At 38.2% G+C, this 13,580-nt stretch overlaps 1 protein-coding gene across 2 annotated transcripts; it reads right to left on the bottom strand.

Annotated features, from left to right (window-relative positions):
* Positions 1 to 345: 345 nt before the first annotated feature.
* On the bottom strand, positions 346 to 11,719 carry slc16a2 (solute carrier family 16 member 2). Of its 2 annotated transcripts, XM_072437688.1 has the most exons (8): positions 10,907 to 11,718; positions 7,688 to 7,832; positions 7,109 to 7,595; positions 6,173 to 6,316; positions 4,471 to 4,699; positions 2,510 to 2,779; positions 1,965 to 2,430; positions 346 to 1,928 (listed from the first exon to the last, which is right to left on the bottom strand). In XM_072437688.1, the coding sequence occupies exons 1-6, from the start codon at positions 11,295 to 11,297 to the stop codon at positions 2,526 to 2,528; spliced, it is 1,650 nt and encodes a 549-aa protein (XP_072293789.1). In that variant the 5' UTR covers positions 11,298 to 11,718; the 3' UTR covers positions 346 to 1,928; positions 1,965 to 2,430; positions 2,510 to 2,525. The 2 variants fall into 2 exon arrangements, with proteins under 2 accessions (XP_072293789.1, XP_072293790.1); XM_072437689.1 differs by having other exon boundaries at positions 1,965 to 2,779; positions 10,907 to 11,719.
* Positions 11,720 to 13,580: the final 1,861 nt, after the last annotated feature.

The raw sequence follows: 13,580 nt of genomic DNA, 5'->3' as shown, positions 1-13,580 counted from the left end.
TATGTATCCATGAATAATGAAGTATATAAGACACATTTACTACCGTTGCAATCAAAATCGGGTCATTGTCTGTTTGTTTTGTGTGTGTGCACAGTGCACATCCACGATAAACTGCGCACAGAGCCAACTCACTGGAGCGTGACTGTGGTGAATGGAGTCATACCAGGACTACAGCCCTGGATGAACTCACTGCTGCGGTGCAGACAGACGCTTGGGTTTGGATGTCCCTGAACTACTGGCTTCCTCTTCAAAGCTGTGATTTTTGGGGATTGTCTGAGGAGTAATTGAACCCAAAACACCTGCAAAGAACTGCAAAAAGATGCAAAGAGTGATGGACAACAACCGTTTTGAAATTACATCTTTATTGTTGGTTTAATAGAAAATTTGCCTCTTTTTCATAAAGAGAGTTTCAAAGGATATGAACACAAATAATAGATTTCAAGCAGCTTGGCTCTGTACAACATTTCACAAGTAGGATACAGAGAAATAAGTGATGAGAGGCAGTGGAGGTGAGCAGAGGCAGAGGTTTTATCTGAGACAAGGGAAAAACAGCAAACCCTTCCGCTCAGTGTCACTGTAACATGTAAGGCTAGAAAGGTGGGTGGTTACATTCAATTTGAATGCAGAGGAAAAAACTAACAAACAAAACAAAATGGCTCTAACATGTCCTTGTTTGAACATTTACCATAATCCCAGTTTAGGTGTCATAGCTCAGTCCCATACAGACTTGGTTGTCATGTCCCATTATTTAGAAATTATTTAAGTTTTACAAGTGATAGGTCAGAGGTGAAGAGAATTGGCAAAAAGCATCGTTAACTTTGGATCAGACTCAGAAATGACTCATGGCACAGTCAGTGGTTGTTAATTTTAAATAGAATGTGACCCTCTGAACTCTGGCCTGTAGATAAAAATGGCTAAAAAAGCATCCGATTTTCTATATAGGACAGAAGGTTTACAACAGATTGGAACTGTAAATTTGGGGATGTTATTACCGTCATTGTTTTCTTGATCAATATAGTTATGTTATAGTTCCACTTAAAATACCATTTTGGCAGTCAAGACCTGATACACACAATATAAACACACCACAGAAAAGTGTGGAGAGAATGAGGTCGAGTTCAACTGGTTTGCTGAGGACCATTTGATTATTGAGGTATGATTGTTTGTCATTGCCCTGTTCAGTGTCAGTCTCCTATAAACTACTCTAAAGTGAGGTTTGTCAGAGGCTTAGTCAGTTGTCACTGATGGCTCTGTGCCAAGAGGACAGTTATAAGAATGCAGTAGCACCTGAAAAGTAGATGATTATATTCTTAATGCTCAACCAAACCACTTGTCTCTCAGATGCAAAACTGCACACAAAATTACTTATTTTTACCCTTGTTATGGCCTATTGTTTGCCCTATCATAGTTCTTTGTTGAACCAGTCACAATGTTTAAATGATGCACCTTACAAATGGAGGTAAGTGTTTATGATTAGTTTTTCACATAACTGCAGACAGTCCTCTGACGAGAGGTAAGGATGTCATCACAGTGACTGAGAACATTCCACTGAAGCAGCAAACGATTGACTGAACCATGTGTGACAGGCCTGAGGAAAACATTGTAAAGACTTAATTATATCCTGATGCATTGTTATTTGAATTTGTCAACTAAAACAAAGGCACCAGTATATTCATAGAAACAAAATATGCAGTATCTGTAATTGTACTGCTCAAATATAAAAATTCTCAACATAGTGTACACAAAATTATTGTATTAGTACATTTTGAAAGGCTACAGGTGTAGGCTGTGTGGGTTTCTCTATCACACTTGGACCAACTAAATGGAATGGTTTAAGGCTGAAAAAAAAATCAGACAATGATGCCGTGATCACACTATCGAAACAGTCAAAGCCTAAAAAATGACTTTCATCATGATCAAAATAACGTCTCACTAGAATTTTAGAAGATTGCCCATTAATAAACGAAGAAATGAATAGAGCAGTAATTCATGTACATCAGATGTACTTTATGTACAATGTCAATTGCGGTGGTACTGCATACACAACAGATATGCATACCTTCACTACTATGTATTTTAAATGCTTCAAAATGAGAGCATATTAATATGAGTATATAAAATAATAACTTGAAAAGTTTTAAAAAGTGATTACAATTAGATAAAATCTCTTCCTCTTGGAGGTATTAGTTACTAAAGTTCCCACTGAAAACACATTGTTACATTACACTCTTGTGCTTATCTCATTCAAAGATTTCAATACCATCGCTGATGTGTCATACCATCTCCTTTGTATCTAAAGCACATACTTTCTGTACTTTTCTGAAGGTGAGAGAACTAACAACCAATGAAAATATATTAGGGTGAGATTGGTCAGTGTATAGTTGTATATGTCTCTGGTAGAGAGGATGAATAATGCTGGTGACTGAATCCCTGTAAATAAGAAATAACTGATAAGTAATAGTCTAGAGTTACAATAGTTATGTTCCATAAAAGAGGCATTATGTGTCACCTTTGTGTGGTGCCACTCAGATGTGTGTCTCAACATCCGTGTATCCAGGCAGCATGTCTCCATTGGAGGAGCTCTTGGTGTCGGCTGAGGGAGTAGGAGGCAACATGTGAGCAGTGGGGGACGTCTCCTCTGGAGAGGCATTGGACTGGTTTCTCTGGAGTCTGCTTTGGATCAAGGGCACGAAGAAGAGCATCACACCACCCACCATGGGAGGGACCCCAGCCAGAGAAAAGGCCACCGTGTAGTTTCCAAAATAATCTCGCAACAAGCCTAGCAGAGGACATTTAATCATTAAACTTTGCTGACATACACAGAAAAAAACAATACATTAAATGACAATGTCTTAGAATGAGGACAACTGTAATACATATTTTATAATAGCCTGATCACATTAAATAAAAACATATCACCATGATGAAGTTTCACTTAGTACACACAAGCAAACCACAGGAATGACATGACATGTAAGGCAAACTGACTCTGGTGTGTCCCTGTACAATGAGGTCTCGTGTTAGACCACAGCCCCAAAGCCACACCCAGTGTTACCGTCTCAACTTTCGAGTTCAACGTATCATACAAAATGTAAGCATTACAGAAATAATTTACAAATTTCAGACATAAAGAGTTTAAAGCAATGAGAGTCTGGAGTTTTACTGATGTACTGGGATGCACAGTGTGTTAGTTTGCATCTTAGTATTATTCCACAGAAAGTGCAAACTGATCATTTAATTTAATTAAAATCAAATGCTGAATGAAATGTTTATTGAATTAATTGAAAGACAATTGAGATGGGAATGAGTTAATAATTTAAGGGCTCCTTTATTCTATTTATTTAACCATAAGCAGCTTATATAAAGTACAATATTTGTGAAGTGCTATAGTTTTAAAGTAAGGTGCAGAGTTCCATCTTAAAATATGTAAAAGCACAAATACTGAGTGATAGAGTCCCATTGTCTTTTTAGTAAAACTGAACAGATAGAGTCCCATTGTCTTTTTAGTAAAACTGAACAAAATTTGGTAAAAAAACAAACAAGATCTGACTATATAATTTCCAGTTGAAAAGTCTTCCAGGAAGAAGATGCAGAGAAACTAAAAGTTTGTTTTATCAGCTCAGTTTGAACATTAGGGACAAGCAAGTGATAAATGTTATTTGAGTGTAAACAGAAGTGGCTCGTAGTTCTCTACGAAGTGAAGACACATAAAATGAAACCATGCCAAGAAGGGCCTTGCATCAACAGCATCCAATGGGTGTAACTGTCAGTGAAGGCCACTGGGCTTTGCTGTAGAGCTCACAGTGGTGAGTGAGTGAGGCAACTTCATCCCGTCTCCTGTTTTTACTGCTGTAAAACAGCAATAAATGAGCCCTCAGTGAGAAACAAGGGAACAGGACAGGCAGACACCTGAAGAGAGGGAATGACCAGGGGGAGTGGAGAGGGTCAGCGGTAGGGCTGTACTCAACTAAAGAAAGTCTTGTTTGACTAAAGACCTGCTCTGTGCATCGATTAGTCGACTAGAGAAAACCACTAGTAAACAGTATTTATTTATATTATTTAGTATGTATTTAATCAGTAAAAAGGTGGATTAAACTCCCACTTCATTACCAAATTTTAAGATAACTCACTACATGCTTTGTCATTTCAGGTGGACAGGTGGAAAAACTCAAAAAATCAATTTTGAATAATATGTGTCAATCGGTCTGCTGCTACGGGAAGAGAGCATACAAGCATTGGTCAAATGTCTGTTTTGTTGCAGGAGGGAAGCAAAACGGAAGAATGCAGCGAAAACGAAAAAAGCTACATAAAATGTGTGGCCATTCTCATGTACTCATGGGGTGTACGAGTGTGAGAGGCACGAACATATATACGCAGCATGTTTTCAACCTATTTTAGTATGTATGTGTGTAGAGGTGAACGCCAACATGTCTTTTCACATGAAAATATTAAAAAGCACCAGTTTCTCACCAGCTATAGGAGGGCCTGCAGTCATAGGAAGAGCCATAAGTCCGAGGATGTAGCCTATAGCCTGTGAAGCCTGCATGGGCCCGACCAACTCGAAGGCAATAGGAGCCATCATGGTGAGAAAACATCCATCGCACAGTCCCAAGAACACGCACACTGCAATGAGCGCTTCAAATACAAAGCACTGGGGAATTAGCATGGACATCAGGCCGAGGGCTATAAAGGACACCACCTGCAACAAAGGACACTTGTCAAGACAATTAGTAACAGACACCTGCCCCTAACTATGCAATAGATTTATTTTTGCAAAAAAAAATAATTTGTTGTGTTATGTTTTCATCTATTTATTTATTTTTTGTATTTATTGCCTTTGCTGTTTTTAGTGTAATTATTGTATTTATTGTATTTTATTTATTTTAACGTTCACCTCCAGAACTAGAATTTATTTGTTTTTGTCTCTGACAAAGACCTCACCATTTGTCCAGGCTCTATCCAGCTCCTTAAGTGTAGTAACAGTTAACTGGAATATGTTTGTCTCCCCAATAACCATATTATAATAAGTCAACAACACTTGACACTTTAAAAAACAAAAATTTGCTATTACACATAAAAAACACAGTGAGTGTTGAAAATGAAGACTAAACTAAACTTAAGCCTTAGGACATTCTTTGTCGGGTGGTCGGGAAACTTTTGTTGTTTTGGTGTTTTTTATTGTGTATAGCTAATGCAATTAGAAGAATTTTGAACACTGCTGTGCATTCCTGCTGGCAGTGGCAGATATAGTAAGTATATTTATTTCTCCAATTCTCCCACAGCTTATATTTGGGGCGACAACAAAAGGATCTTGTCATTCAGCCTTCTCGTTGTACATGCACATGTACATTATATTTATGTACAACACTGCGTATGCCATATTAGCACAAGGCTAATGTGGCATAAGCCTAGATGCTAACAACAAGTATTTGTGGTAGTAGCAAAATGTATCAAAAATATCTCACCGAAAATTGAGGTTGTTATTGAGAGTACATGTGCAAGTACAACAAGCAGACAGGTAATGGGTTGAATGACAACCCATTACCTGTCTGAGTAAAAAGGCTCCAGGGAAAATATAAGCTGTAGGAGAATTGGAGAAATAAATATACTTACTGTATCGGCCACTGCCAGCATGAATACACATTTTGGAGTACATTTTGATCACGTAATGGTGCTTTAAGGTATCGTCATTGTTCGTTTAGAATATATGCAAATTTCAAATATATTCAAGTATAGTACATTGTCTATTGTAAAACAAATACTACAAAAAGAGCTGAATACAATTTTTAAAAATGAAATAAAAGTTATGATGTAAACTTTCAAAAACAAAAAAATATTTCTACACTTTTGTGATTCATTTTACAGACATTACATCAACTAATACATTTAAAGACAAGTTTTAACACATTTCTGTTGAACTGATATTTTATATTTCTCGTTATCGCCCACCTCTAGTTACAGGTCAATGATTTTCCCAAAGCTATCGTTGTGCTAAATACTGTAATTCTCTGCCATAAAGTTGTGTTTTAGTGTGTCTTGGCTTCACAATGTTGTCTTGTCTGTGTCAAATTGAATTCCTTTGTTTGTTTAATCATTCAATGACAATATATGAGTTTTAATCATAATATAATACTGAAGTAATTCCCTGTGACTTCAGTAGATTGTTGTTTACCTGCATGTATATTTTCTTTAGACCAGGAATAAGATCCCCGAGCTTTCCAAACACCAGGCGACCCACTCCTGATGACGCTCCAATGCACACCAGAAGAACCCATTCCTTATCAGTGCCTTTAAACTGCTCCTTCACAAAGTTCATCTAAACAAAAAGACATCAAAATATTACTGTTCTAGGAAACTTTAATCATAACAAATAACTTCATTTATTTTATTTTACATCTCCAACAAAAACACTTGTCCTTCCGAGAACATGACTGCACATAAGCTACACTCTGAGGTCTCTCCTGGACTTACTGGTCCATGTGAAATATTTGCTCTGCTTTGAAGGGATCTGAATTCATTAATGTCCATAGGATAGGCATGTTTAGAGACATTAAGTTAGCATACAGGAGAGATTTCCTGAGGTGAGCAATACAAAAGCCGGAACAATGTTTACATCTGGGCCTCAGCCTGAAATAACAGGCCTGACAGAGGGAGGCCCGAGTGGGAACATCCGACATCTGGATGGAGATCAACTATACACACAGAAGAGCTACATTTCACCAACCATTTACATATATTTCCATAAAATGGACTATCAAAGATTGTGTAAACTTGAAATATTTAATATTTGCAAATGGTAAAATTCCAAACTGGTTAGTTGGTCTTTAGGTGTCTGAAGTTACAGTGCAGTGGGGTGTGGCTTCCAAACCCTGCAGACATTCCTTCATTTTCACTGCATCTTCATGAATGTAAATGTTCATCACGCTCACTCGCTCACGCGCTCACGCTCTCACGCTCTCACGCGCTCACGCTCTCACGCTCTCACGCTCTCACGCTCTCACGCTCGCTCACACGCTCACACGCTATCATCTCTATACCTTTCAACTAAAATGAAAAGAGTTCCTTTTAGTGATACCTTATGGTTATGGTTATTTATGAAAGTACTTACCAGATGGATATATGGTACAAAGTAGCCCAGAACAGCAGTGGCTACTCCAAATGCCCACACTCTGTATGTGATGATGTGAAAGACCCGTAGATTGAAGTACTTTCTGATTCGGTTGAGAGTTTTGCTCCACCTGCTCACATCCTGTGCATTAGTCCCTGGCTGTGTCTGCTCTGGACACATTCCGGGCGGCCCCATGCTCCCTCCAGCAGGCAGCAAAGGTTTGAAGGTCAATGCAAGCAAAGCCTGCACGAGCATAAAAATGCTCAGAATCTGAAATGTCTTGGCCAGGCCCAGAGGATAAGCCACCTTGTCTAGTAAAACTGGGAGACCCATGGAGAAGAGGCTGGCACCAGCAGTTACAACTCCATTAACCAGCCCTAATCTCTGGCGGAAGTAGTGACCCAGGATGACCAGGGATGGCTGGAATGCAAAGGACGAACCACATCCAAATAGTATACCATAGGTGAAATAACGAAGAATCAGTGAGCTGCACAATAAATAGGAAACATAAAAGATTATGATAAACATCAAGCACTTCACAACATTAAATAAATATAAATTAGACTGCGGAATACATACTTTGCAAATGATGTACTTAGCAGGCCTATAAAAGCCAGCAATGCACCACCGACAGCGGTCTTCCTGCAGCCAAATGAGTCTGTGAACATGCTGACCACTGGAGAACACAGGAAGATCATTCCCATGGCCAATGCTCCAACCCAAGCTGCAGAAAACCAAATAAAAGAGAGTATTCAGTATGTTTCATAACTAGTTATTATTTAAATTGAATTAGTGGGGTTCAGGTAAGTGATAATTGTTTCATATATAAAATAATGCGTTACTTTAGTACAATTGAAAATTAAAGTTATTAAAAACTATATTTTTGCTGTACCACTTCTATCCAGTGTTAAAACATGGCTACATGTACGAACTCAGTGTTCTATGAAAAGAGAACAAACAAAGGTGGCCCGTCCAGGAGAGCAAAGGTAACTTTATTGACCGGCTGGGTTTCTAAACAGTTGGTCACTCTACTCTAATCCAACGCTCACATGCACTGACACAAGAGTCAGTGCAGACATAATGTGCAGATGAAGCTATGTGCGACTATAGGCCTGCATACCACATACACACACGTCTACACTCTTTGTTGTGGGTCTTTGAACAATTTGTGCTGCCAGTGTGTGTGCATGTGCATCAGTGAGTACAGAACACACTGTGCTGCTCTGTCTTTGTATAGATTGAAGGGTGTAGTCCCAAGATCCTATAGTTCAAATGGAACAAAAAGGGGAAATCTCTTAAGATATAGTTTATGGACAAAACAGATGCTTCCCGCCATTTAGCAGCTTCCTAAAACAACAGCTCACGCCTATTCACAAAGATGTATCCCAACTCCATCTCCGATCAGATTAACCTAGTTTCCTTATTAGCCAGTGGAGTTTGAGTAGAGTCGGCTTTAATCATCTTAGCTTAGTAAATAATTTGAATTTTTGTGTAAAATAAACTAATACAGTGTCAAAAGCAAACGTCTGTATATATGGCGAATGTGTGTCACTCCACATTTAGCACTTTTAACAAACAAGGTAGGCTAAGTAAAAGCGTTTATGGTAAAAGAATAAAAATGACCAGAGTGGCATGTTAAAAAGAAACTCAAGGACCTGTCTAAGGCAGCATCAGGATTCATGGCATATTGTCATATTGTCTCCAATTTGCATGTGTTTATCCCTGCACTTTAAATGGTAAACTGAACAAAATAGCATAAAATAATCGTCTCATCATTCTGTTCCAATAAAATTTCCCATCCACAGTTGGAAACTAGCTAAACTATAGCTAATACTGGCACATTTACCGAAATGTTGATTAATGATGAAACGCAACAGTGAAGAAATAAAAATAATGGCTCAATTCGACAGGGCTTTAAGAGACTTGTGCTTTGTCAAAATTGTCACAACAACAACAACAACAACAAGGTTACTACTAAACAATAAGCCATGTATAAAGATTGTCTTGGGCAATACAACAATGGCAATGCTTATTTTTCAGAAAAGCAAAGATACACGTTGTTGCGAGAAGGCCACGACCTCTTATGTCCAAACCTTTTTTATAAACAGATGAGCTGAAACTGCAGCCATCTCATTTTTCAACTTGTTTATTACACTGGAAGTATAAAACATTGACAATGTAGCACGTTTCTGTATGCTTTGCTGTTGTTGCATATATTAAATGAACAATGGAAATCCTATACATTCTTGTAGAACAAGAATATTTGTTGTGCTTTTAAGTGTTCTCTAAATTGACAGTGGATGTATTGTTTCCTAGTGACTCAGGAACTACATTTCTACATCCTGTTAATTGTGATGTAATGTGAAAAATGCAAAATGTACTTCCTAAATGGCCTAAAACTACTACAGTTTACACATAAGAACAATAATGATCAATTAGACAGAAACATAAATCTTGATTAAAAAAAAAAAAAGGTTATTATGTTGATGAGAATATTGAGACATTATTGCAATCAATCAGGAATAAACCAACACGAGTCCTGTTGAGCTCGAGGTAGAAGTATTGCACAAATAGTGAGAAACAGAGTAGACATTTCCATTTAATGAATGACTACACTTCATGTTGTTTTTTGTTTGACCTAGTTTAATGATAAATGTAGCAATACAAGGTAGGATGTGTAAATAAATAAGAAACTGTAGGCGAGATAATCCACACCTAAAATCATTGTATACATTTGTGTAAAATAAATTGGGTTACTATCATCTGCTTGGTTATAAAAGGTTTTTGATTATGTGTGACCTATCTGTTCTGGGTTTTCTAAACAGAAATGTAGAAAAAAAAATAGACATCTATTATTGTGGTATTATTTTTGTATTTTCAAAAGCCCTAAACAAATATGAATGTAAATATTTATGTAAGCTTGCCATAAAATATATTGGCAGGTTGTGGTTTGACATTTTGATTTGGCCATTATATTTAAAGTCCTTCGTAATTTGTGTGCCGTAAACATCACGCTGTTCATGGCCTAAATAAGCCTAGTAAGGGATTGAATGTTAAGATGTTTTATTGTAACTAAGGGCCTTTAGGTCTAGCATTAAAGTGTGTGTGAATGTCTCAAAGGTTTTTTTGTATAAAGCTAGATGTTCCAAGTTAAACTTAACTTGAGTAGGACCCTAGTCACATGCTGCCCTGCTTTCCATGGGGAGCATACATAATTAGGCAATAAGCCCATAATCTACTCAGAACCATGTCCTTAAGGGTCAAATTTGGGGACGCACAGATTAAAGTTAAGCTCATATATATAAGAACTAAAATGACACACCTTGTAATTGAAGTTTTTTTTTTAATAAATCATTACTGACAGAGAGACTAATAGCAATAGTTGCCAACATACTAGAACCCAGAATGCCAGTACAACCACAAGTGTTAATTTAATAAAAAGGGCTACTATCACACATGTTTTTTTTCTCTGTAAATCTCATTTTTCATACAATTCCTATGGCATCAATGAAAAGAGGGGACTTTCTCTAAATAATTGGGACAGCAAAAAGGGTCTAAATGGTGCAGGTCAGAGGGACAAATAAACACAATTATTATTATCATTATTATGGAACACGTGGAACATTTGTCTTGGTCCATTTTAATTAATTTTCAATGCATAATTTTGGGTTGCATCTTTTGCACAGACACTTGAGCTCAAATCTTTTACACTAATAAGTCAAGTTTAAACCGGTGACAAACGCGTGTTATTTGCTAAAGGCATTGTTTATTACAGCTTATTTAACTCCGGATACTCACCCACTTTGAACTGGGACGTCTTGTCCTCTGGATCTGCGTGTTCCTTCACTAACATCAAGTGAAGGATGCCGAAAGAATTCTGAATCCCAAAAATAGAGCCATTGCACCATGTCGCTGCAAAGACCACCAGCCAGCCGTAGCCTCCTTCAGGCGGGACAAAGCCTGCTCCAGGTCCGTGGCTCTCCACCTGGAGCCCAGACTCGGAGTCTGAAGGCGGGGGGGAGATGGGAGGTTTGCAGCCGGCCTCTATGAGCTGCACGGAGCTGTCCTCGTGGCTGATTTTGCCCTCGCTGCCCTCGGCTCGCTGGCTCTGGTCCCGGGGAGCATCTTTGTCCCCCTCCTGGAGAACCGCAGCCGGCTGGCCTTGGTTCTCTATCCCGTTGATTCCCATGTTGTCTGCTGCGCTGCTGAGGTTACTGTGAGCTCTCGGCTATCATGCATGGGATGTGGGTCACAGGCATACGAACAGATATGTACAAGAGAATGTACAATGCAGAGAGACCGCCGTGTGGACAAACCTCCTAAACACCGCAGGAAACACGCGTCTGAGCGCCAACTTCACAGTATGTTCTCATTCCTGGCCGAGCGCTGCTGTTTACCTGCCCTACATACTCACTGTATGCTATTTTCGTGTGTTACGCACACGCTATACTATACTTGGCAATAGCTTGCAGTCTTTGCTAAAACCGTCCACCTTCAGTTAGATCCGCTGCGCTTTTACGCCGTATCCCGTTTTACTAAATGTTGAGTTGGACTCGCAACATCTCTTAGAGGAAAAGCAAACATCTGGGCACTCCTACGTTTCCCTCTGTAATGTTTGATGTCAGAAAGGTTAGGCCGAGCACCCACGAAGCAGCCGCGGCTCTGTGACTGTAGAAACACAGCCGTCACTCTGATGCTGGCGCCGCCTCTCCGACCACCGCAGCACAACCAATAGGAAGGCGGCCTGCCACGGTGGGCGTGACTGCGTGTGATGGAGGCTTCAGTTGCTGCTCTGGGTTTATGTGTATTATATTAGATTATAGTAGGTTTACTTATTCGAGGTTATTATTAATAACCTCAAATAAGTGAACCTAATATGATAATATGAGTAGGCTACAGTCAGAAGTTAGGGCAGGTAGACTTTGTTCCTTGACAAAGGCACTTTTCCCTTTAGATGAACACATCACTTTCAATTAAGTTTAAAACTAGTAACCCTATTATTGACTAAATGAAAATTATGTGTTTATTTACATAAGAAAAACAAATGAAGCAGGTGTAAATGTTTAGTAGATCTACTGAAAAAATATGGGTCAATATCCATGAATGGTTATCCAAGACCAAGATGAAGATTTTATGTCCAGTGACTCCTCAGTCAAAGTTCAGTGGTTCCTCTTAGCTGCCCAATTTGAATAATGAAAAATGGTACGTTAAATTAAATATTTTCATAACAATTCCAGTTCTATAACATGTTTTAGAGACAGACCTTTTTATTGGTTGGCCAATATTGCATTTTTTAGCACATCGGCTATCAGAAAGTACATGCATCATGGTGATTTGAACACAGCACAAAACATGACAACACTTTTCTCTTAAGGGTTGGTAAGGTAAGTAGCCTTCATATCTTATGTATTTAAAAAAGGTACTACTATCACAACAACCTTAACAGCCTTAACCTGCAGACACAAACTCCTTACTCTCAATGAATATATCATAATATAATCATGTCTCATTTCAAAACCTCTATAATTCAGTATCTTTTGTAGTGCGTATTCAGATCAAGGAGATTTAGGTTTATTTACAATTGGTTTGTATTGAAGAATCTGACAATCCAAGGTGTGAGGCTCATTCGACTTTCTGATTTGATAACCAACAGAAGAACCAAAACAGAAAATGGAAGCTGAATGTTCAATTTATGAACATTCCAGTTATTATTACTTCATAGCCATATCTAAGGACATTTGGATAAAATCGTAAATGTTGTTTTGAATATACGCAAAATTTGAATATCAAGTATATTGCATACAGATAAAAATGGGGGGGAAAACTGACGAACTGAAAAATGTTAAAAGCTATGTTATAAAGGTTTAAATAAGGGTAAAGTGATATTTCTCTGATCATATTTCTATTGTGAAATAGGGCCATGGATGTCTAAAAATCATTGTTAAAGATGGATACATTTTTCCTTTTTCCAGGTAGAGCAGTGCACCATCCAGACAACAGCAGAGTTAATCTACCATCATCTAACCTGGATTTTAAAAATCAATATAAACATACCAATAAAAAACATATTGGTCTATATTTTCCCTTATAAAACAGTGGTCTTACAGGTGGGAGAAAGCTGTTGGGGTCTCTAACATATCCACTGGTAAAATAGGGGTCACTTAAAGGTTGGGAACTTGGGAAATTTCCCCATGTGTGGACAATAAAGGATTATCTTATCTTATCTTAGGAACCATTCTCACGTTCATCTAATGCAGTAACACCACATTCAAATCGAGATGAACAGGGCTCACACCAGGAACAAACCAGGACTACACACGACACAACCAGGCTCTTTGAAATCAGAAAACTAATATAATATTTTGCCGTGGCTGAGTGCCAAAACAGGATGAAGGACCCGAAAGTATAAAGGTCAGTGTCTCATTTGATCCAGTCAAAGTCACTGTAAAAAAGTATCTCAAGACTTTATTTA

The sequence above is a fragment of the Eucyclogobius newberryi genome, unplaced genomic scaffold (assembly GCF_026437365.1).
Source record: "Eucyclogobius newberryi isolate DKJ021-1_F unplaced genomic scaffold, fEucNew1.0.hap1 SCAF_11, whole genome shotgun sequence".
In the NCBI taxonomy this organism is placed as follows: Eukaryota; Metazoa; Chordata; class Actinopteri; order Gobiiformes; family Gobiidae; genus Eucyclogobius; species Eucyclogobius newberryi.
Note: the sequence above shows the minus strand (reverse complement) of the source record. Positions and strands in the feature narration are given on the sequence as shown.

Coding starts and splice junctions, on each gene's coding strand:
- slc16a2 (XM_072437689.1), bottom strand. CDS start 11,297: ATGGGAATCAACGGGATAGAGAACCAAGGCCAGCCGGCTGCGGTTCTC. Junction 7,833..10,906: donor GACGTCCCAGTTCAAAGTGG/GTGAGTATCCGG, acceptor GGTTTTCTGCAG/CTTGGGTTGGAGCATTGGCC. Junction 7,596..7,687: donor CTAAGTACATCATTTGCAAA/GTATGTATTCCG, acceptor TTTATTGTGCAG/CTCACTGATTCTTCGTTATT.